Source organism: Coregonus lavaretus (genome assembly GCF_964263955.1).
Source record: "Coregonus lavaretus genome assembly, chromosome: 39".
Taxonomy (NCBI): Eukaryota; Metazoa; Chordata; class Actinopteri; order Salmoniformes; family Salmonidae; genus Coregonus; species Coregonus lavaretus.
The window spans coordinates 12597795-12619448 of record NC_140026.1 but is presented as its reverse complement, the minus strand read 5'-3'; the positions used below and the strand labels follow the sequence as shown (position 1 = coordinate 12619448).

The following is a 21654-nucleotide window of genomic DNA, read 5'->3' as shown; positions in this document are numbered from 1 at the left end:
AAGTTAAAGGGGGAAAATGTGATTGGTCCATCAGTTTTTCTACCCACTGAAAATTGTCATAATGACTGCTGGTTGGTTTGTGTTGAGCATACCACTGGAATCCACCTAGCATGGCCACACTCTTAGTTATATCTGGAACCAAAAAGGGTTCTGCTATGGGGACAGCCGCAGAACCCTTTTGGAGCCCTTTTGTTCTATTTTGGGTTCCATATAGAACCCTCTGTGGAAAAGGTTCTACATGGAACCCAAATGGGTTCTACCTGGAAACAAAAGGGGTTCTTCAAAGGGTTCTCCTATGGGACAGTTAAAGAACCCTTTTTGGTTCTAGATAGCACCTTTTTTTCTAAGAGTGCAGTGTACTCACAGTCAAAGGGCTGGCTAAATATAGCCCCTGCAGCCCCATAACACTATCATCTGGGAGATAGGGCTGGGGTCCTGTGGGTGGGGTGGGCAGGGAAGTGCTGGGCACTCTAATGGAATGGTTGAATGGGTGTAATTTGATGGGCCGATTGACGTTTATTGTCATGATTCTTTCCCTTCAGGCAGAACTGAGCAATTTCTGCTAGATGGGCCAGCTGCAAAGTCTATATAGGCTATATTGTAAAATGCTATATTGTAAAAATTCATGAAATCAAAAATGAGCTTTTTGGTCTTTTAATACAACGAGATTTAAGTTCATTTAAGTGACTAAGATTAATTTACAAAGAAGGTTACACATGTATATGAAAAACATTGACAGAAGTTTGTTATTATTGTAGGCAGTTATATAATTATTGTAGACAGCTAAATAACATATACATATATAGCTCAATGATAATGTATTAACAATTTTCATATTAAGAAACAAAACATTACAGAAACAGAAATATGGTCCTCCTTAAACTGTATATAGTCTCATACAGCATTTTATCTGGTAACATAAAATGTACAGTATGTCAAAACTAACAAACCACCTCTGCAGGATTAACAATTCAACTTGCCCCTGCCTACCCAATGGCAGGTCAGTTATCAGTCCTCATGAATCCCTACATATCTGATAGATGCCGCTCCACCTTACCACTGAGTTAGTTTACAGCAAGTTTATTCAAAATTCCAGAAACAGGCATAAAAAATCTCAGATCATTAAATCAATCACAAATCAATATCACCAATCAATGATAGGCACACATAAACAGTAAATTAAATTGATAGACCCCTTCAGCGCCCGTAACTAAACCCTTATTGGGGCGTGCCAATAAAATATTTGTTGTCTATTACACTTTTATGACAAGCACAATATCTAAACACTACTGTAACACACTTCTATCAATGGGCTAGCCTTAAGGGTTCCCCCTAGAATTTTACCTTAACTGAGTATAATAAAAATCAAAATATGAGTATAATAAAATCAAAGTATATTTTAAGCTAAAAAGCTACAGCAAAAATCTTCTTCCAGCAGTCGACAGGTTCTTCCAGCAACCTCAAAGAGAGTTCTCCCCTTCTCTAAAATCATGGCTCCTTTATACCCTCCATCTTCCTTTTTGCTAACCCCCCATGACGCATTCAGTGGTTAACACCTAATGCGGACATCTCTCCTTTCCCCACCTAGGCAGGATGTTTGCTTACACAGGATGCCCGCCTTGACAGGATGTCTCCTCCTAGCTCTGACCAGGGAATGTCCAATGCAAGCTAGCACCCTTAGTACACTCCATTATCATTAACCTTTAACCCATTAATTTCTAAACATTAATATTTCAACATTAATATTCCCTACTTCACTCAATTATAATCTTACTCCAACTCAACTTATTACTCCCATTACATCTTAAATATCCAACAACTTAAACATTTCATCTTTACAGCATCTCAACATTATAACCTTTCATTGTCAACCTCCTCCTAAGGCCTTGTTCCTCTAAGCTTAACAAACATAGTCTATATGCATCATACCTTTAAGCAAACAACATTATCAACAATTTTACTGCATTACTTCAATCCCCCTTTAATATCCCCCACTGTATGTTTCTCCATACTTTCAGCATTTAATATTTAACATATTTAACCTTTAACTATTATCTTAATAAATTCCAGCCCAAATTCATTTTTCTTATTTTCTTTAATCCATGTAAATTCTCTCTCAATGCTCATTCTCCTTTTATCTCTGTTTGTGTGTGAAAGTGAAACTTAATATGTGTGTGTGTGTGGGTGTATGCAAGTGTGTCTCTAAAATGTCACAGAGAACTGGGCCTTAACCTACTACTCATGTCAAGTATTTCTTGAGTATAAAAATCATGAATAACAACACTGCTCTTTGTTTTCTTTTCAGCATTTCTTTTCTAAAGGTTCATGTGGTTTTTCCACATCTTCTTTGCTTTACTATGTCTCAGTTTTACTTTCCCCAGAGATTATTCCACCTTTTACTCATACCAGCTTTAAAGTAATCTAAAGCTCCCTTGTGTTCCTCCTCAGCTCTCTTCTTCATCTCCTCCAGTTTCTGAACCTTCTCTGTGTTTCCTGTCTCCTTCATCTTGTCAATCAGGAAGTCAAGATGCACAGCAGCGGACAGTGAGATGGCCTTCAAAGCGATCTCTTCCAGTTTGATGACACACTGGTAGGATTCCTCCACCAGTTTGGGTTTCTGGAGTGTGACCTGCTCCAACTCCGTCTGAAGTGTGGTGAGCACATTCCCTTTCTCCCCAGCCGCCTTCTCATTGATTTCATACTTTATTTTCAAATTCTCATATGTCGTTGTAACATTCTTGGTCTTTCCAACATATATTTTATTTTCTTTGACATGCTTGGTGTAGTGACATTTGTCAGTACACACAGTGCATTTGGACTCCTTCATCACACTGCACCCTGAGAGATCGTTGACCCACCAGCAGCCTGGATAGTGGCAGTTCTCCTCACAGACTTTGCAGATGGTAGCCTGTTGAGTTAAATGCCACCATGATGATTCTATTGGGACTTTCTCTTTGTAAGTCTTTGGAACAGTTATTGAAAAGTCCTTGTTTTTGTCCATGTCTATCTTGTGTTTCTCCAGGGCTTCTTGAGTCTGCTTGATTTCATTCTGCTTCAGTTCAATCATTTCAATCTTTCCCTGCAAGTTGCTGACACATGCTTCTAGCTGTTTGCGCTCTCTCAGAACTCCTTCAGTCATCTTCACGTTTTTAGGTGTTATTCTACCCAGGAACTCTGTGAATTCCTCCATGCCGTCCTGTGATGTTTGCCATGCAGTGTTCATGATTGATTCTTCTTTCTTGGCCTGTTTCTCTGTTTCACAATTAGCCTTACGTTTACGGTTGTTGAATAGGAAATGAACAGGTTGATTCTTCTCATTTTTGGCACCAGGGACCTTTGCTACTTCCAGGGCCTTCAGAGCATTAGTAGGTTCCCCACCATCTGAGTGTGTGATGAGGGCTACAATGTTCTTTACCATGTCTTTGCCAAATAAAGACACAACTGCATCGAAGATGTACTTCTTTCTCTCACTCAGTCGATTCTCAGATGCCTTCACCACTAAACCCACAGCATCAAGTTGATGAATCCCATCTGTAGTCCTAAACAACTCAAACAGTTTTTCAGCGATCAGTTTGTCTTCTTGGATCCCTCTGGTGTCTCCGTACCCAGGAGTATCAATGATGGTGAGAGAGCAGGGGACTCTCAGGCCCTCACATCCAAATACCTCATAAACAGTGATCGCTGTAGTTTGACTTTCAGTCTGACTTCTTTTTTCATCTTCAATGATCTCAAACCAGACTTTGTCCTTCCACTCTACACCCAGGACATAATTGACCATGAAATTGATCAGAGATGACTTCCCTGTCCCTGTCTCTCCCACTATCAGAATGGTTTTGTTGATCTTACTGGGATCTCTCTCTCCAAAGGTACATCTTCTGAGTTGGTCTTTATCTAGACACTGTTTCTTTGTTACCAGCTGATACCTTGCAGGAGGTCCTTGATCGATACGGGTACTTATTGCAATGGTGTCTTGTATTTTTGATGACGTGTCCCTAAAATATATGAACATGTGTTATACTCTTATGCCCTATGCATTTCATTATACATTAAATTGTACCTTGACAATAAACATCCTCTTACTTTACAATATGAATGATGTCCACAACCTTAGGGACACAAATGTCTAAGTTGGGGCTTAGCCCTCCGATAATGTTTCCCCAGGATTGTTGTTGTCTTCATGGCATGGATCAACTAGTTCATGTTTATCATGAATAATGTCATTTATTTAATGGCCATTGTGGTCATATTCTTTGCTCTAAGCCAGTCCCACTCTGTCTATATGAGCCGTCATTTATTTTTATTTTACTCAGAGATCTTAAGGGTGGTTGATATGACGACTGTTTGATACAAGATTATTAATGTTTGTAAACTCCTGAGCTGCATGTGGGAGAGAGGACAAGGACACGCCATGTGTTATAGAGGTCACTGGTGAGTGACAGAGTGTCGGTGTGCCAAGACAGATTGGGGGCCACTTGTGATAATCTTAGAAGGAGTACGTGAGGGACTGGCCTGCCTAGGGTGCCACACGATATGTATGGGGATGCTATTGTAGTAGATGAGTGACACTCAATAATGGTTGGCAACTGTGTGGGACAGAAGTAGATCGGAGAGCATTATATCAACTGAGAGACTTTCTATGGAAGTCATTCATATGACAAGAGGCTATGCACGTACCGTCTGTCATTGAATCCAGTACTGAATTAAATAATGATGAATCAACTCCCCATATGAGTGTCGACTACTCTCTTACATCCTGAAGTTCTTGATACCAGAGAAACTCGTCATAACAGTGGTACAGGGGGTGACTCAACATCTCTACTTTTTAGGCTTTAACATAAGATAAAGTATCCTAAATCTGTTGTTCTATTTAATATAATAAAATAACACATTACATTGAAATCTATTTAAATTTTTGCTTCTTCCCTGCCTCTTTTCCTTGGAGTCTTGATTTGCACAGACTGGGTTACATTATTACAGTTTTACTCTGTAGAGTAATATGTTTATGTTTGACACAGAGATTTAATGACATTCAACCTGACTGACTTGGTCAAAGGTTTGATTAGTCAACCAACTCTCTCTGCCATATTAGTCCTTCATGATAATGAATGAATGTTAACTACAAAGAGATTTAATGGAAGGGTTGGCAATAGCAAACACCAGATATCCTTAGTTATTAAACATAAGGCTGTTATCCCTCTGTTATTATCTATGGTACTAAATTATGTCTGTCTTCCATCTATGCGGCAAATGTTTTTGAAGCTTAAATTGCTAGACTTACCAGCCTCAGTGACCATTCTTGGGAGAGGTTTTAACCTGACAGTAGATTCTACATTCATACCACTAACACTGACAGTACGGCATGCCGGGCACCTTCAAGCTATATTAAGACCTTTTTGGAAGATTTTAATATTGTGGATACCTGGTGCCTTAGAAATCCTAGTACTAGGGATAATACCATCTTCTCTCCCCATCATCAGTCTTTCTCACAAATTGATTGTCTTTACTTTCCCCTGTAAATAACTTTGTGTCAACTGGGCCACCAGAGGGATATTTTCAACCTATTCCACTTGGTCCGTCTCAAGTGTAGAGTGCCTATATTTCATGGTGCATTATTGATAAGGCTTCTAGCTACTAACATTAGACAGAATTCAAAAGGCACGCTTTCTTGCATATATGACAATATCCCATGTTTTTACTAATCCATTTCACACACGTGCTTTAACGACAAAAATAGATAAAGGAGGTCTATACAGCAGTTAAGTTGATAGTACATTGTAGATAAAAAGCAGAAGAGACTTAAGGACTTGTCAGTTAGCTGTTATGTACCGTTATCATCATAGCTTCCTGGTAGCACACACTGCTGAAGCGGTTGACTCTAAAACGACAGCGCACCTTGACCGTGGGTTTGGCTTGCGTCAAGCATTTTTGTTAGGAAAACACTGTTCACGGCTGGTCCTCGATGCTCGATTCAAATAATGCATACAGTATGTGACGAAGTGGATGATTATAATAATGTATATGAAACGTACATGTAAGTGTAGATTACACGTCTATGTAATATAACCTATACTAGCGACAATTATTTATGTAGCAGTACCAGTAGCCTATGTGTTGGTCTGCAAGAGGGACTCCTGCAAGAAACTCCTCATTAAATGGATTTGTATTCTTAATTTACAAAGTTTGGGCTGCACTTCTCTTTTTAACAAACTAACACAATAAATGTACACTGAACAAAACTATAAACGCACCATGCAACAATTTCAGAGATTTTACTGAGTTACAGTTCATATAAGGAAATCAGTCAATTGAAATGATCGATTTCACATGACTGGGAATACAGATATGCATCTGTTGGTCACAAATACCTTTAATAAATGGTACGAGTGTGGATCAGAAAACCAGTCAGTATCTGGGGTGACCACCATTTGCCTCATGCAGCGTGACACATCTCTATGGAATGTTGTCCCACTCCTCTTCAATGGAATTTATGCACTCACTACTGTAAGTCGCTCTGGATAAGAGCGTCTACTAAATGTCAAAACATTTCTAAAAGTGACTGGATCCAATGGCGAAGCGACAAGCGACCACTATCCAAGACATGGTGTTGTTTTGCGTGTTATTCTGACGTTCATTCATGCCACAACATTATATCATTTCAGTTAGCAAACTACTACAAAAATGTCTTGTTTGAGCTAATAAAACATACGTTTTATTGTTTGTTTTGTTAATTTGCAGCTATTTCAGGCTGATTTCAGTGCTGTTGTAAGGCGGCTCCAAATGCAGCTGTTTCAGGCTGACTTCAGTGCTCAGTTGCGGAGGGACTTGCCAGGGGGCAGCCCTTGGTTTTCTCTGGTTGCACGTAATTGGCTGCATGTGATTGCTGTGTGCTCAGAGGGTACAGCACTTATTGGGAGTTCCAGGCAGCTCTAGACCCCTTGGCTGCTGACATAGAAGTACATTAAAAGTGCCCGCCCAAGGTCCACTGACACCCACTATGAGTGGAGTGTAACTCAATATTAGGAAGGTTTTCCTAATGTTTGATATACTCAGTGTAGACCCTTTAAATATTATATTTTCTAATACAAATATCTGTCTTTTGACCATTTTGAAAAATCATATGAAACATCTCTGAATAATACTAGACACCTTAATAGTGCATAACATGACTTATTAACTTTAACTTCTCTAAAGCCTGTAAAGTCCCCCAAAAAATGTTCTTCTCACTATTGTGACCGATGGGATTAAATTGATTTTAAGTGGACTAAGGGCTGGTTTCCCTGATTCAGATTAAGCCTGAGCTATTCTTCATTGAGAATGTTTTTACTCCGGGAGTAGGCTTAATCAAGGCCCAGGAAACCATGCCCAAATATTTATAATTGTGTCCGTCAATAATCTTAAACATTCAATAACATTTCAAATGACAATGAAATCTGTTGACACTTACTTGCATGCCATGGTGGTCTTTAGTTGTGTAATCCACCCATGGAAGATAAGGTTGACAGGTGAGTTATCTCTGTAGACAGAGAACATGGCATTTCAACTGAGGAATGTTATACTGTATATGAAACAATAAAACTAATCAACAATCTCAGTAACGGTGAGAACTCAACAAATTCTTGGAGTTTGGAAAAGCCTTTTAAGACTGAATCTCAAACCGAACACTTGGCCCCTAAAGGTGTCTACATGATTCCCAATCCTAAACAGTTCGAAACAATTGTAGGTACGGGACGATTATGGCCAAGGAGGTGCGTGTGCATGGAAGTCGAAGGATCTGGCCAAGGAAATTGCCAGGGCATCGGAGCACATTGGCCGCTTGAGGGAGACCGCTAGAATGATGGCGCCTGAAGCGGGCACGAGTGCTCCATTGACTGTGCTTTGCCCGGATTCTGCGGGGCGGACCAAAGGGGTTACGTCGACGCTGCGTGACGAGGAGGCTGGGGTTCAGGATGTAAACAAACATGGCGGCGCCCAGTCCCCGATTGCGTCCGCATCTGTTAAGATCCCGATGTACTCCGGTAAGGCGGATTGGGAAGCTTTTCATGTTCAGTTTGAACTGTTACCTCATTTTGGGGGGTGGTCGAATTCAGATAGGGCACTGCAGTTGGCTTTGTGCTTCACAGATGATACTCTGTCCAGTTTGATATTGGTTAGCCCGCGAGGACAGACGTGATTATGGGGCTTTAGTTGGAGCACTGAGGAGGCGCTTTGGACAGTGTGTACAGCCCGGGCTGCTGCACTCCGAACTGAGTAATAGACGCAGGCAGCCTGGAGAGCCACTACGGGTGCTAGCTAATGACATTGAGAGCCTCTCTTGGCGGGCATATGCTCACATGCCCCCCTCCATGCAGAGCAAGCTAGCACGGGATCAGTTCATACAGGCGCTCTCTCCTAAGGAGTTGCGCATAAAGACCCAGCTGGCTCATCCTGAGTCATTGAAGATAGCCTTGGAGATGACTTTGGAGAGGGAGCTCGTGTGGGCTGGGGCTTCAGCTGGGGCTTCGGTGGGGGTGCAGGGAGACACACCCACTGTGCGGGCTGTGGGGCAGAGCAGCCCAGAGCCGGAAAAGCCTGCATGGGTGGCTGAAATGACTGAACTCATTCGTGCTGTGTCGCTACAGGTGGCACGCAACACACGCCCTGGTCCCATGGTCTGTTGGGGGTGTGGCCAGCCATGGCCCTGTCGAGGGGGTGCCCTGCTCTTCCCTGGTGGACACTGGGTCCACAGTAACCCTGGTGAGGCCGGATATTGTGCCAGGTTGGACTCAGTTTGAGCCCACAACTGCGCAGCTCCGCACAGTCACAGGTGAGCTGGCACCCATGAAAGGGAAGGGAATAATGACTCTGACAGTAGGGGGCAGGACTGTGCGTCATCCTGTGTGGGTGGCGGCTGTGCAGGACCCTTGTATCTTGGGGTTGGACTGTCTTAGGAGCACAGGCTGCCAGTTAGAGCTAAATGGGGGCACACTGAGCTTCCAGGGAGGGCCGGCAGTCACCATGGCCCCCCCTAATGTCACATTCACACAACCCAACAACCCCCTTACTCCAACAGTTAAAGCAGCAGAGACTCATGGCTGCCCCCCCCCCTCCCCCACATCTGTGTGTGACTTATCCCCAGCCCCTCTGTCACCTATGGCTGTGTGTTACATTCCCCCAGCTACATCCACGACACATCCCTCCGTGAGCCCGGGCCACGCCCCCCCAGCCCAGCTACCCCAGATGGGAGAGGAGAAAGCAAAGGTAACTGAATTAAATGACTTGTTAGATATTACTGCACTGTCGGAGCTAGAAGCACAAGCATTTCGCTACACCCGCAATAACATCTGCTAAACACGTGTATGTGACAAATACAATTTGATTTGATTTGATTTGAGAGGACATTGTCTGCAGTGAGGGAGATATGGGAGAGCAACTGTGTTGGTCTTGACCCCGAGCAGCAGGAACGGTTGTGGCAGTTGCTGTTTGAATTCAGAGACAGCTTTGCGCTGAGTGAGGAAGAGGTGGGTCAGACTCATCTGGTGCAGTATGAGATCGACAAAGGTGATGCTCGGCCCATCAAGATGCGTCCCCGCCGTATCCCGCTGGCACGCCAGGATGCGGCAGACAAGGCTGTGTTGGAGATGCAGCGGGCAGACTTCATCGAGCCATCAGACAGCCCCTGGACGGCACCAGTCGTCATGGTTCCTAAGAATAGGGGCAAGCTGAGGTTCTGTGCTGACTACAGGCGGCTGAATGAGGTAACCAGGAAGCACTCATACCCCATACCATGCATTGAAGAGTCGCTGGACCTGGTTAGGGGGTCCTCCTGGTTCTCCTCACTAGACCTCCGTAGTGGCTACTGGCAGGTGCTCCTCAGAGGCCAGAGCCAAAACTGCGTTCTCCACTAACAGAGGACACTGGCAGTTCAAGGTCCTGTGCTTCAGCCTGTGCAATGCTCCAGCTACTTTTGAGTGTTTGATGGACAGGGTGCTGGATGGCATCCCCCGACAGGAGTGTCTGGTATACCTCGATGACATCCTGGCCCATGGCAGCTCCTTCCAGTCAGCCCTGCGGGCGCTACGGCGTGTGCTGGAGAGGGTGGCTGTCGCAGGCCTGAAGCTCCACCCTGAGAAGTGCCACTTCATGAGAAGAGAGATGTCCTTCTTGGGCCACCTAGTGGGGGAGGAGGGTATCAGCACCATGGAGGACAAAGTGGGGGCTGTCCGAGACTGGCCCACCCCCACCGACCAGCATCAGCTGAAGAGCTTCCTGGGCCTGGCCTCGTACTACAGGAGGTTTGTACGGCGCTTCTCAAACGTTGCTGCTCCCCTGAACTGCCTGCTGCCGAAGGACAAGGCCTTCACCTGGACAGTGGAGTGCGAGGAGGCCTTTAACACCCTCAAACGTGCACTGATCGAGGCCCCCGTGCTTGCCCACCCCTGACCTCACCTTGCCCTTTATCCTGGACACAGACGCGAGCAATGTGGGCATGGGTGGGGTGCTGGCCCAGGTGGGGCCAGAGGGGGAGAGAGTGGTGGCGTACTTCAGCAAAACATTCAATAAACATGAGCGCCGCTACTGTGTCACCCGGTGGGAGCTCCTCACTCTTGTGGCTTCCATTAAACACTTCAAGTACTACCTGGGTGGCCTGCCCTTTACTGTAAGGACTGACCACTCTGCTCTCCAGTGGCTCATGTCTTTCAAAGAGCCAGAGGGGCAGGTTGAACGCTGGTTGGAGGAGCTTCAGCCGTACAGCTTCACAGTGGTGCACAGGGCAGGGGCACGCCATTCCAATGCCGATACCATGTCCCGTCGGCCCTGTACTGCAGATGGGTGCCGCCACTGTGAACGGAGAGATGGCCGTGAGAGAGTGCTGTGCGTGGAGGAGGGGGTCTGTGCCACAGTGTGTCGGGCATGCGGACCTGTCTGCTGTGAGCTGCAGACTGTCGACGTGGCTGAATGGGGGCAGCAGCAGGGACGGGACACAGACTCACAGCCAGTGCGCAGCTGAGGCCAGCGCTGGCAATCGCAACCACTCTGGTTAAAGTTTGAGAGACTGCGGCTGGCTGATGGCGTGCTACAGCGGGCATGGAAGAAGCCAGCTATGGGAGAGGATAGGTGGCAGGTGGTGGTCCCAAAAGCACTGTGGGAGGCTGTGCTCCAGAGCACTCATGGGGGGGTGGGGACTGGACACTTTGAGGTCACAAAAACCCTCCCGGCTTCCGTCAGGGCTTTTACTGGGGGCAGCACAAGAGGGATGTGGAGGACTTTTGCCGCCGCTGTGACAACTGCACAGAGAGAATGGACCCTCCAGGCCGTTCTCATGCTCAGCTCCAACAGTTCCCAGTTGGGGCTCACGTGGAGAGAGTGGGAGTGGATGTAGTTGGGCCGTTCCCCACCACAGACAGTGGAAACCGCTGGGTGCTAACGGCCATGGACTATTTCACAAAATGGCCCAAGGCCTATGCTCTTCCTGACCAGGAGGCAGAGACCATTGTCGAAGCCCTGACAGCGGGATATTTAGCAGCTTTGGAGCTGCGGAGTCCATCCACAGCAACCAAGGCAGAAACTTTGAGTCCCGTGTGTTCGCCACCATGTGTGAGAGGCTGGGTATGCACAAGACTACTCCTCTCCATCCTCAAAGTGATGGCCTTGTGGAGCACTTCAACAAAACGCTTGGACAGCAGCTGGCCATCGTCTCTGCCAAACACCAGCGTGACTGGGACAAGCACCTGCCCATGGTCCTCATAGCATGCCGCTACGCTGTCAAAGACACCACCTCCTGCACGCCTGCCCTCCTCATGCTGGGGAGAGAGATCCGCACCCCTGCAGAGATGGCGTTTGGTCGGCCGCTGGATAACCCTCCTGTTTCCCCGGGGCCTGAGTATGCCCGGAGACTCCAGGACCGCCTGGAGACAGCCCACACCCTCGCCAGAGAGCAGCTGGTGAATGCAGGTGTTAGGCAGAAGAGGAACTATGACATGCACACCCGGGGAAATCACTTGGTGGCTGGGGAGCTGGTCTGGTCTACAGCCACCTGAGAAAGAAAGGCAGATGCACCAAGTTGGACAGCCACTGGGTGGGGCCCTGCAGCGTCCTGGAGAGGGTAGGGGAGGTTGTGTACCGGGTGCAGCTTTCTCCCAGGGGGAGAAAGGTGGCACTGCACCGGGACAGGTTAGCCCCATACTGAGGGGCCTCTTTTCCCCAAACCGCAGGGACCCCCACATTTCCCCTCCCTGGCAATGACATTCCCCAAGCACCCACCCCCAGACGCAGACAAGGCTCCAGACAGCCCACTCACCCAGTCTCCCTCCCTTTGTCACCGCGTGGTTCCCTGGAGCCACAGACTCTATTCCCCGTTCCCTCATACTTGTTTCCCATGTCCCTGCCTTCATCCCCTGGGCCCCAGAGGGGCAGTCCAATACCACGGACTGAGCCCCCTGTTCCACATCTGGACACTCTGCAACCATCATGGCCACGCAGGCAAAGGAGACCTCCGGGTCGCTTCAGAGACTTTGTTTGTTCCCTCGGGGAACAGGGACTTTGTGGTGGGGGGGGGGCTGTGTAGCGACCCGCACAGACAGCTGTGTGTTATGCTGTTCGTTGGTTGTGTTGTACTTACCAGTGCCCAGTGTTCGCGGGGTCCGACAAACCAGTCAACCTGCTATCTGCCAACCATGGGAATGCCTGGAATGTTCTGGTGCCGGGCACCCTGGTGGTTGGTGGAGCGGCGGCGGCGGGGGGGGGCATGGGGGGGGTGGAGCAACACTAGTTTGAGACCATGCATAGCCATTGTTGTCTCTCTTACATATGATCTTAACAAGAGTAGGTCACGGTTGTTTTATACCAGTATCCTTGATTTATTTGGCGTGGGCTACGGCCAAACAGTAGCCTGTGTTGAGTTGGGTTAATAAACCGGGAATTCGTAAACTCAAACCTCTGTCTGGACAATTGCTCATTTTTGATCTAGCCAGGTCATTACAATATGTTACGAATTCTAGCTAGCTCGCTAACGTTAGCTAGCCTAGGGGTTAGAGTTAGAGGTTAGGGTTAAGTTTAGGAGTTAGGTTAAAGGGTTAAGGTTAGGGTTGGCTAAAAGTGTTAAGGTTAGGGATAAGGGAAGGGTTAGCTAAAAGGGTTAAGGTTGGGGTTGGGGGAAGGGTTAGCTAACATGCAAAGTTTTTGCCTAAGTAGATAAAAAGTAGTAAGTAGTTGAAAAATAGCTAATTAGCTAAAGTTGTCTATGATGAAATTCGAACTCGCAACCTTTGGGTTGCTAAACTTGTTGTCCATGATGAGATTCGAATTCGAAACCTTTGGGTTGCCAGACAATCGCGTTATATGCCTACCGATCCACCATCCAAGCTGGGTGAGAGCAAGAAGAAGCCTCATGTTCATGCAGGTTCAGGTAGGCTAAGACAGTTGTAAATTCAAACAAAAATATATTGGTAGCAGATTAGTATGCTGTTGCATCGAAAATATATTTTACAATCTGCAATGTTTGAATTTCCAACTTTAATTACTGAACTTTAGGATAATTACATTATTGCCACCAGCCAGCAGACAGACACCTCGTTTGGCTTGACAACCAAATAGGCCTACCAATAAACTTTGATCCATTAGATAAAGAAAACCTATATAATAGCTTAGCCATGCTAATTGATAGCCAAATCTATACTTTAATGTACTTTAGATGAATTTACGTGGCATTGCAAGACAAGACATTGCGAGATACTGATTACCAAGCTATAGCCTATGCGCATGGTTCCAACTGTCTATCTGCCTGCCCCTCCTCTCTCTCCCTCGCCTTCTCTTTCTCAATCTCTTCTCTATGAAAGATGTGTGTTTTCAGTCTTCAGTAATTTGTGTGTAGAATAGCCTACTCATTGATTGCCACTACTTTAGTTAACTTGCGAGACATTGCAGGTAGCTTAGTGGGTAAGAGCGTTGTGCCAGTAACCGAAAGGTCGCTGGTTCTAATCCCCGAGCCGACTAGGTGAAAAATCTGTCGATGTGCCCTTGAGCAAGGCACTTAACCCTAATTGCTCCTGTAAGTCGCTCTGGATAAGAGCGTCTGCTAAATGACTAAAATGTAAATGTAATTGGAAGCCAAGAAATTGTGAAATAAAGCATTGAGAGATACGGCTTCTGATTACTGGATGCACGGTTCTGACTCTGCCTGGTAGACGCGAGAGTTTGTGTTCTCGGAAGTAGCCTATGACAAATACTCAGTCTCATCCTTTGCACAAATACTGAATCTTAGGAGTTGAGGAGTCAATTCCTAGTGGAATCGAAGCTTGACACACAGAAATGGGAATCGACACCGGGAGTCAACTGCCAACAAGTCGAGGAATCGATTATATTAGAGTCGACTCTCCACCACTAGCACAGGATGCCCACTCGATAAAGATCCTTCCACTGCGCCATTCGGTGACTCGACAAATAGCGTTTAAGATTGAGTCGTGAACAAGCATATCGAGTGGTCGAGTGCTCAAAGTGTTCGGTTTGAGATTCAGACTAATTAAAATCTTAGCATCATTTCATCCCTTTTAACTTACCTCTGCTCCTGGAGATGGTTTGTTTCAGTTCTGCAGTCAGAGGAATAGAGAAGGAGAGAGAGAAAGAGCCGATATGTGTTGCAGGTCTTATAGTGGAACAGCCCAGCATTCTCCTCCCACCTCACCTCACCAGTACAGTACAAGTCAGCTGATTTCAGAGAAGAGAGATCTTTTCTTCAGCAGAGGGTACAGGATAGGTGGCACGATTCCCAAAAAAATTAAGGATATTTCTTCAGCAGAGGCAGTTGCAGCCAAATTCTCTATTCTTTCTTTGTGGTATTTTAATTGTTTTGTCCCATTTAAAATATATCATCATGCCATATTGCTATTTATATTATGATTATGAATGTATTATGAAAGTGAGGAATTATGAAATTAACTTGAATGAATTGAGTTTGTGTGTTAAATTGGCAATATGGAGTCTCAGCTAGACACACCCCTTATTCTCCCAGGGACCCTTTCCTTCTGACATATAGGGGGTTGGTAATATGGGCAAGCTAATCTCTAGGCATAACAGCAAACAGTTTTTAACCACACCCATTTATGCTTTTTGTTATCCGATTGCTTAGTTTTTGGGATTTCATATCCGGCTGTAGGCAAGAAGTGTATAAACTCATGTAACAGGTGGTGACATAGAACTTGTGATTAAGAAGATATGATTTACTACTAAAACTATTGTCGTATAAATATTTGACTCAAAAGTAGTCAACTCAAACATATCTCTCAAGAGACTGGAGCTTGTGAATACACAAACAAATGCACAGTCATGTATATCCTGTATATCCAGTATATCCAGTCATGTAAATCCTCTGTAGCTCAGCTGGTAGGGCACGGCGCTTGTAACGCCAAGGTAGTGGGTTCAATCCCCGGAACCACCCATACACAAAAATGTATGCACGCATGACTGTAAGTCGCTTTGGATAAAAGCGTCTGCTAAATGGCATATTATTATTATTATTACATAGCTTACAAAGCTACTCCTCTAAAGATCACTGATTAACATCTTTAACTGCCACGCCACTCTTGTCTTTCAAAATCCAATAACACATGTTGTTTACTCCAAACGGCCATGGGCGCTTTTCCTCTTTCCCTTATCTCATTATATTGGTGGCGTGGCTCAGACACTTTTAAAAATAATGTACATACATTCATTAAAGCATGTTTACACACTGTATTGGCTATATTCCTTATTTAGACATGCATCTGGATTATAAAATGTCAATCATGTTTACTATATTTTATCTTTGACATTTCCCAACATTTTCCTTAATGATACATAAAATATTACCCTTTTCCTTGTTCCTAATCTAACAATTGCTTACACTTTTCTCCTCATCCTGGTTGATCATAAAATTGTTTATAGTTAGAATTTCCTAAATATTACAAAAGTTGTGATTGAATCCTAGCACACAGTCCTAGTAACTGTGAAGATGTTGAACTACTGTTAACTATTTAAAACGGAGATGTGGTGCATATTAGACTATTTAATTTTATTTAATTTTAATGCAATATATTGTACTCATCTATACCAATCATTGTTTAACGGCTCCTTCAATTCCCTTTCTTCTGTATTTGGTATGGCTCTAACATGTACAGGGTTCAGTGCACTTTCCCAAGGAATAACTACTCCAATAACACTTCCCCCTGGAAATCTAACACTAAATACTACATCAAATTGTTTATCTAAGTCTTGGACTGTTCTCCTTATGTCTATGATTCACCTGTCTCTTTCTTTCATTATCTTAAGGGCACACTACCCCATGTGACTTCCCCATACTCTTTGTGCTGGTTCCTCACACACCAATAATATTTTAACCCTTGTATTTTAATAGTGATCCCTTCCTGCATTTTAGTTATGGTTCCTGCCTGTGCAAGAATATACATTCTAATCCTGTCTATATCCCTTCTATGTCTTGTTCTTCTGCTCTCTACTATTATCAGTTCCCCATTCCCCTTATTCTCAGGGAACTAGTCAAGTAAAGAGAAATCAATGATGAGGATTTCTGGTGCGTCTTGGAGGTCTGGAATCTCTCGGCGGTCTGGAAGGTCCTGGGAGGTCTTGAAAGTCTCGGTGGTCTCTTAGTCATTAGTTTCCTCACTCTGGTACAATGGTTTAGATGATACCCGATCGCGCTCCCCTCTATCCGTACCGCTGTTGGTGTAACCTGGACGACGATGTATGATAACTTTAGCTGTTAACCTTCTTCCATCACTAGGGTCTCCGGATCAGCCAGAGTCACTCTCAATCTATCGACATCGGTCTGCGAAGAGTGTCCTTCAATCAGCCTACCCATAGGGAAGCTCAGAGTTACTGCTGCAAAGACACAAGCACAAACACACACAAAAGACAACAATGATACCCAATTGCTGAGGTTGGAACACTCCTATAGTGGGAAACATGGATCTAAGTATCTGTCTCCACCACTTTTACCATCACTAAGGTAGCCAACAACACCTGGTACAGGCCCCTCCACATAGGGTCTTTCCAGTTCTCTCTTCTGTAGTCTTTTGCCATCACACAGTCTCCAGGGCGCAGAGAATGCTCAGACTCTCCTACTTAGTTGGGCAGAGTTATCTTCACCCATGAAAATAAAATCTTAAGAGCATTGTTAGGTTAGTTGAGACACAGTATGCTACTCATGTCCTCTCATCCGTCAAGAGAAGCCTTGAGATTATGAAGCACACCTGCTTCCAGCTTGTTGTAGTCCACTTATCTCATAGACAGACCTCCTCTACACCATGCCTCCTATCACAAAAACAAAAAAGATTTAACCTAACCCATAACACATTATTACTACTGCTCATATCCTTAATACACCTTGCATATTTCCCCACAAAACCATTATAAAACACTACTAGCGCGCACCGCTAACTAGCTAGCCATTTCACACCGGTTACACTCACCCCCCTTTTGACCTCCTCCTTTTCCGCAGCAACCAGTGATCCGGGTCAACAGCATCAATGTAACAGTGTTGCTTCTGTCCCTCTCCTCGCCCCTACCTGGGCTTGAACCAGGGACCCTCTGCACACATCGACAACAGTCACCCTCGAAGCGCCGTTACCCGTCGCTCCACAAAAGCCACTAATGTGATGATGGTTTCCCCATTACCTTCTGTGGACATACCCCTTCCTTAACTATTATTAGTCCCTCTGATCTGCATTTAATCTGGACCCCCATTCTACACAGTGTATCTCTTTCTACTAAATTAACTGGAATTTGTTCTGACACTAACATATGTACACGTAACTTTTTCCTGCTTTTTATTCTACTGGAACTGTCATATATATTAGCTGCGTTTGTCATGAAAATTCTATTGTCTGTGCATCTTTGCCTGACATGGGGTTGGTGAGAGGCATCATTTGGATTTACACATGAGTAAGTTGCTCCAGTATCTATCATCATTGGGGTGCCTCTATTCTTCACCTGAGCCTTTAGCATAGGTTCTTCATCAGCCTGCATAGTTACTGCCACTAGCTGACTCTCCCCTCTAGGATTCTCTGGGCACCCCTAGTATCCATTATTTTTCTGGGTTTTTTATTGTCCTTCTGTGTCTTAAATTTGCTTTTTCCAGATAATAATAATAATATGCCATTTAGCAGACGCTTTTATCCAAAGCGACTTACAGTCATGCGTGCATTCATTTTTGTATATGGGTGGTCCCGGGGATCGAACCCAATACCCTGGCGTTACAAGCGCCGTGTTCTACCAACTGAGCTACAGAAGACCACAGATGAGCGTAAAGTGCCTTTTTCTGATAATGTTATAATTGTAGCCTATTGCATTACTTTAGTTTAAAATATAAGTTTGTTTATTCAACAAATCTAGAACCCACTATAAATGTATGCTATTCCCTCAGCATAATAGCCAAAGCTCCTTGCATCCCCTGGTTCACGTAACGAAAATAAATTATAGTTCTAGAATTCATCAACTATTCGCATACATCACTGGTGTCACGCAAACTATAGAATAAAGTAATAACAGTTAGAATTTGTCAAATAAAGGTTTTCCATCCAACTATTCAAACTTGCTTCAAACATCTCTTTCAGCTCGATACAGTCAAGCGAGTACGACTCTCTTTTACCCGAGAACTAGATCATGGCATTAGTAAAGTCTATTCACAACCCAACAATAACTAATAGTATATTTATATTCATATTATTAAAATACCTTACTTTCATTCCAGTCTACCTAAACAATTCAAATTATGGCCATAACTCTATCACAATTGCCAGTCCACTATTCAAATGTATGTAACTGTCCTTTCTGATTAGACTATAGTCACTCCTCCTTCTTTCCCGTTGAATAAGTGAGTCCTTCAGTCTGAAAAGACGCAGGCTGCTAAATCGTCCAGTCTTATCCTGACTGTTCCGTCAATCTAAACAACCCACAACCATAGCTGAACTATACTTAGAAAACCTAGACTCTAATCAGCGATGCAGAATCTATGCTTTATTGAAATGACAAGTTAATCCTCCTTTATTCCAATGATAATGGTCAGTAGTTTTAGTATCCGGCACACACCACACTTTATCAGAAAATAGCTTTGAAAGACACAGATCTCACACGCTCAACGTAAACAACTTAGCAGTCAACGAGTCAAACCCCACATTCATTGATTTGGAAACAGATCTAACGACCTAACCAAATGAATTATATTGTCCCCTAATATACAAAAATTCCTTGACTATATCACCTCTGCTTCTGAAATAATAGATAGTTTATTATAATGCTTAATTCTACCACATGCCCTATGTACTTTCTCCCATCCCTACGTACGTCTACGTGTTTGGGCGTGCAAGTCAACACCTATAATTTTATCCAATCCCTCGTATTAAATTACACTCACATAAAATTCATTCTATTCCAATATACAGTGGGGAGAACAAGTATTTGATACACTGCCGATTTTGCAGGTTTCCCTACTTACAAAGCATGTAGAGGTCTGTAATTTTTATCATAGGTACACTTCAACTGTGAGAGACGGAATCTAAAGTCCGTATTGCCAAGCGACAGCCCCGAAACCTGAAGGATCTGGAGAAGGTCTGTATGGAGGAGTGGGCCTCCATACCACTATATAAGTAAGAACTTGGCTTACCTATTAAAAGCGGCCGCTTTTGTTTGTATGGTCCGTCTAAGCCATTTCATAGCTGCAGATGTACACCGTCTCTGGCCCCTGTTTTCAATTCCTGGCAAAGCTCGCCAAATATGTTGTAGAAATATTTGACTCAAAAGTAGTCAACTCAAAAATATCTCTCAAGAGACTGGAGCTTGTGAATCCAGAAATTAAACTTTATTATTTGCGTAACAAGGCCGAGCCACTCCATGGAACGGCTGTCTCTCTTTGGCTCAGAGATCTCATTTATACACAAACAAATGCACAGTCATTTTACATTTACATTTACGTCATTTAGCAGACGCTCTTATCCAGAGCGACTTACAAATTGGTGCATTCACCCAATAGCCAGTGAGATAACCACTTTACAATAGTTTTTTTGTTTTTTTTTTGGGGGGGGGGGGGGGGGGGGTAGAAGGATTACATTATCCTATCCCAGGTATTCCTTAAAGAGGTGGGGTTTCAAATGTCTCCGGAAGGTGGTGAGTGACTCCGCTGTCCTGGCGTCGTGAGGGAGCTTGTTCCACCATTGGGGTGCCAGAGCAGTGAACAGTTTTGACTGGGCTGAGCGGGAACTGTGCTTCCGCAGAGGAAGGGGAGCCAGCAGGCCAGAGGTGGATGAACGCAATGCCCTCGTTTGGGTGTAGAGTCTGATCAGAGCCTGAAGGTAATGAGGTGCCGTTCCCCTCACAGCTCCGTAGGCAAGCACCATGGTTTTGTAGTAGATGCGAGCTTCAACTGGAAGCCAGTGGAGTGTGCGGAGGAGCGGGGTGACTTGCCTTCCACAAGCTTCCCACAATAAGTTGGGTGAATTTTGGCCCAGTTCTCCCACTTAAAAAGATGAGAGAGGCCTGTAATTTTCATCATAGGTACACGTCAACTATGACAGACAAAATGAGATTTTTCTTCCCAGAAGATCACATTGTAGGATTTTTAATGAATTTATTTGCAAATTATGGTGGAAAATAAGTATTTGGTCAATAACAAAAGTTTCTCAATACTTTGTTATATTCCCTTTGTTGGCAATGACACAGGTCAAACGTTTTCTGTAAGTTTTCACAAGGTTTTCACACACTGTTGCTGGTATTTTGGCCCATTCCTCCATGCAGATCTCCTCTAGAGCAGTGATGTTTTGGGGCTGTCGCTGGGCAACACAGACTTTCAACTCCCTCCAAAGATTTTCTATGGGGTTGAGATCTGGAGACTGGCTAGGCCACCCCAGGACCTTGAAATGCTTCTTACGAAGCCACTCCTTCGTTGCCCGGGCAGTGTGTTTGGGATCATTGTCATGCTGAAAGACCCAGCCACGTTTCATCTTCAATGCCCTTGCTGATGGAAGGAGGTTTTCACTCAAAATCTCACGATACATGGCCCCATTCATTCTTTCCTTTACACGGATCAGTCGTCCTGGTCCCTTTGCAGAAAAACAGCCCCAAAGCATGATGTTTCCACCCCCATGCTTCACAGTAGATATGGTGTTCTTTGGATGCAACTCAGCATTCTTTGTCGTCCAAAGTTTTTACCAAAAAGTTATATTTTGGTTTCATCTGACCATATGACATTCTCCCAATCCTCTTCTGGATCATCCAAATGCACTCTAGCAAACTTCAGACGGGCCTGGACATGTACTGGCTTAAGCAGGGGGACACGTCTGGCACTGCAGGATTTGAGTCCCTGGCGGCGTAGTGTGTTACTGATGGTAGGCTTTGTTACTTTGGTCCCAGCTCTCTGCAGGTCATTCACTAGGTCCCCCCGTGTGGTTCTGGGATTTTTGCTCACCGTTCTTGTGATCATTTTGACCCCACGGGGTGAGATCTTGCGTGGAGCCCCAGATCGAGGGAGATTATCAGTGGTCTTGTATGTCTTCCATTTCCTAATAATTGCTCCCACAGTTGATTTCTTCAAACCAAGCTGCTTACCTATTGCAGATTCAGTCTTCCCAGCCTGGTGCAGGTCTACAATTTTGTTTCTGGTGTCCTTTGACAGCTCTTTGGTCTTGGCCATAG

At 44.6% G+C, this 21654-nt stretch overlaps 1 protein-coding gene across 3 annotated transcripts; it reads right to left on the bottom strand.

Moving 5' to 3' along the window:
* Positions 1-645: 645 nt before the first annotated feature.
* On the bottom strand, positions 646-19775 carry LOC311112860 (uncharacterized protein). 3 transcript variants are annotated; one of them, XM_084155997.1, is made up of 6 exons: positions 19631-19775; positions 17439-17556; positions 17220-17280; positions 14535-14564; positions 7445-7513; positions 646-3992 (listed from the first exon to the last, which is right to left on the bottom strand). In XM_084155997.1, the coding sequence occupies exons 5-6, from the start codon at positions 7453-7455 to the stop codon at positions 2369-2371; spliced, it is 1635 nt and encodes a 544-aa protein (XP_084012123.1). In that variant the 5' UTR covers positions 7456-7513; positions 14535-14564; positions 17220-17280; positions 17439-17556; positions 19631-19775; the 3' UTR covers positions 646-2368. The 3 variants fall into 3 exon arrangements, with proteins under 3 accessions (XP_084012123.1, XP_084012122.1, XP_084012124.1); XM_084155996.1 differs by lacking the exon at positions 19631-19775 and having other exon boundaries at positions 17439-17572; XM_084155998.1 differs by lacking the exons at positions 17220-17280; positions 19631-19775 and having other exon boundaries at positions 17439-17572.
* Positions 19776-21654: the final 1879 nt, after the last annotated feature.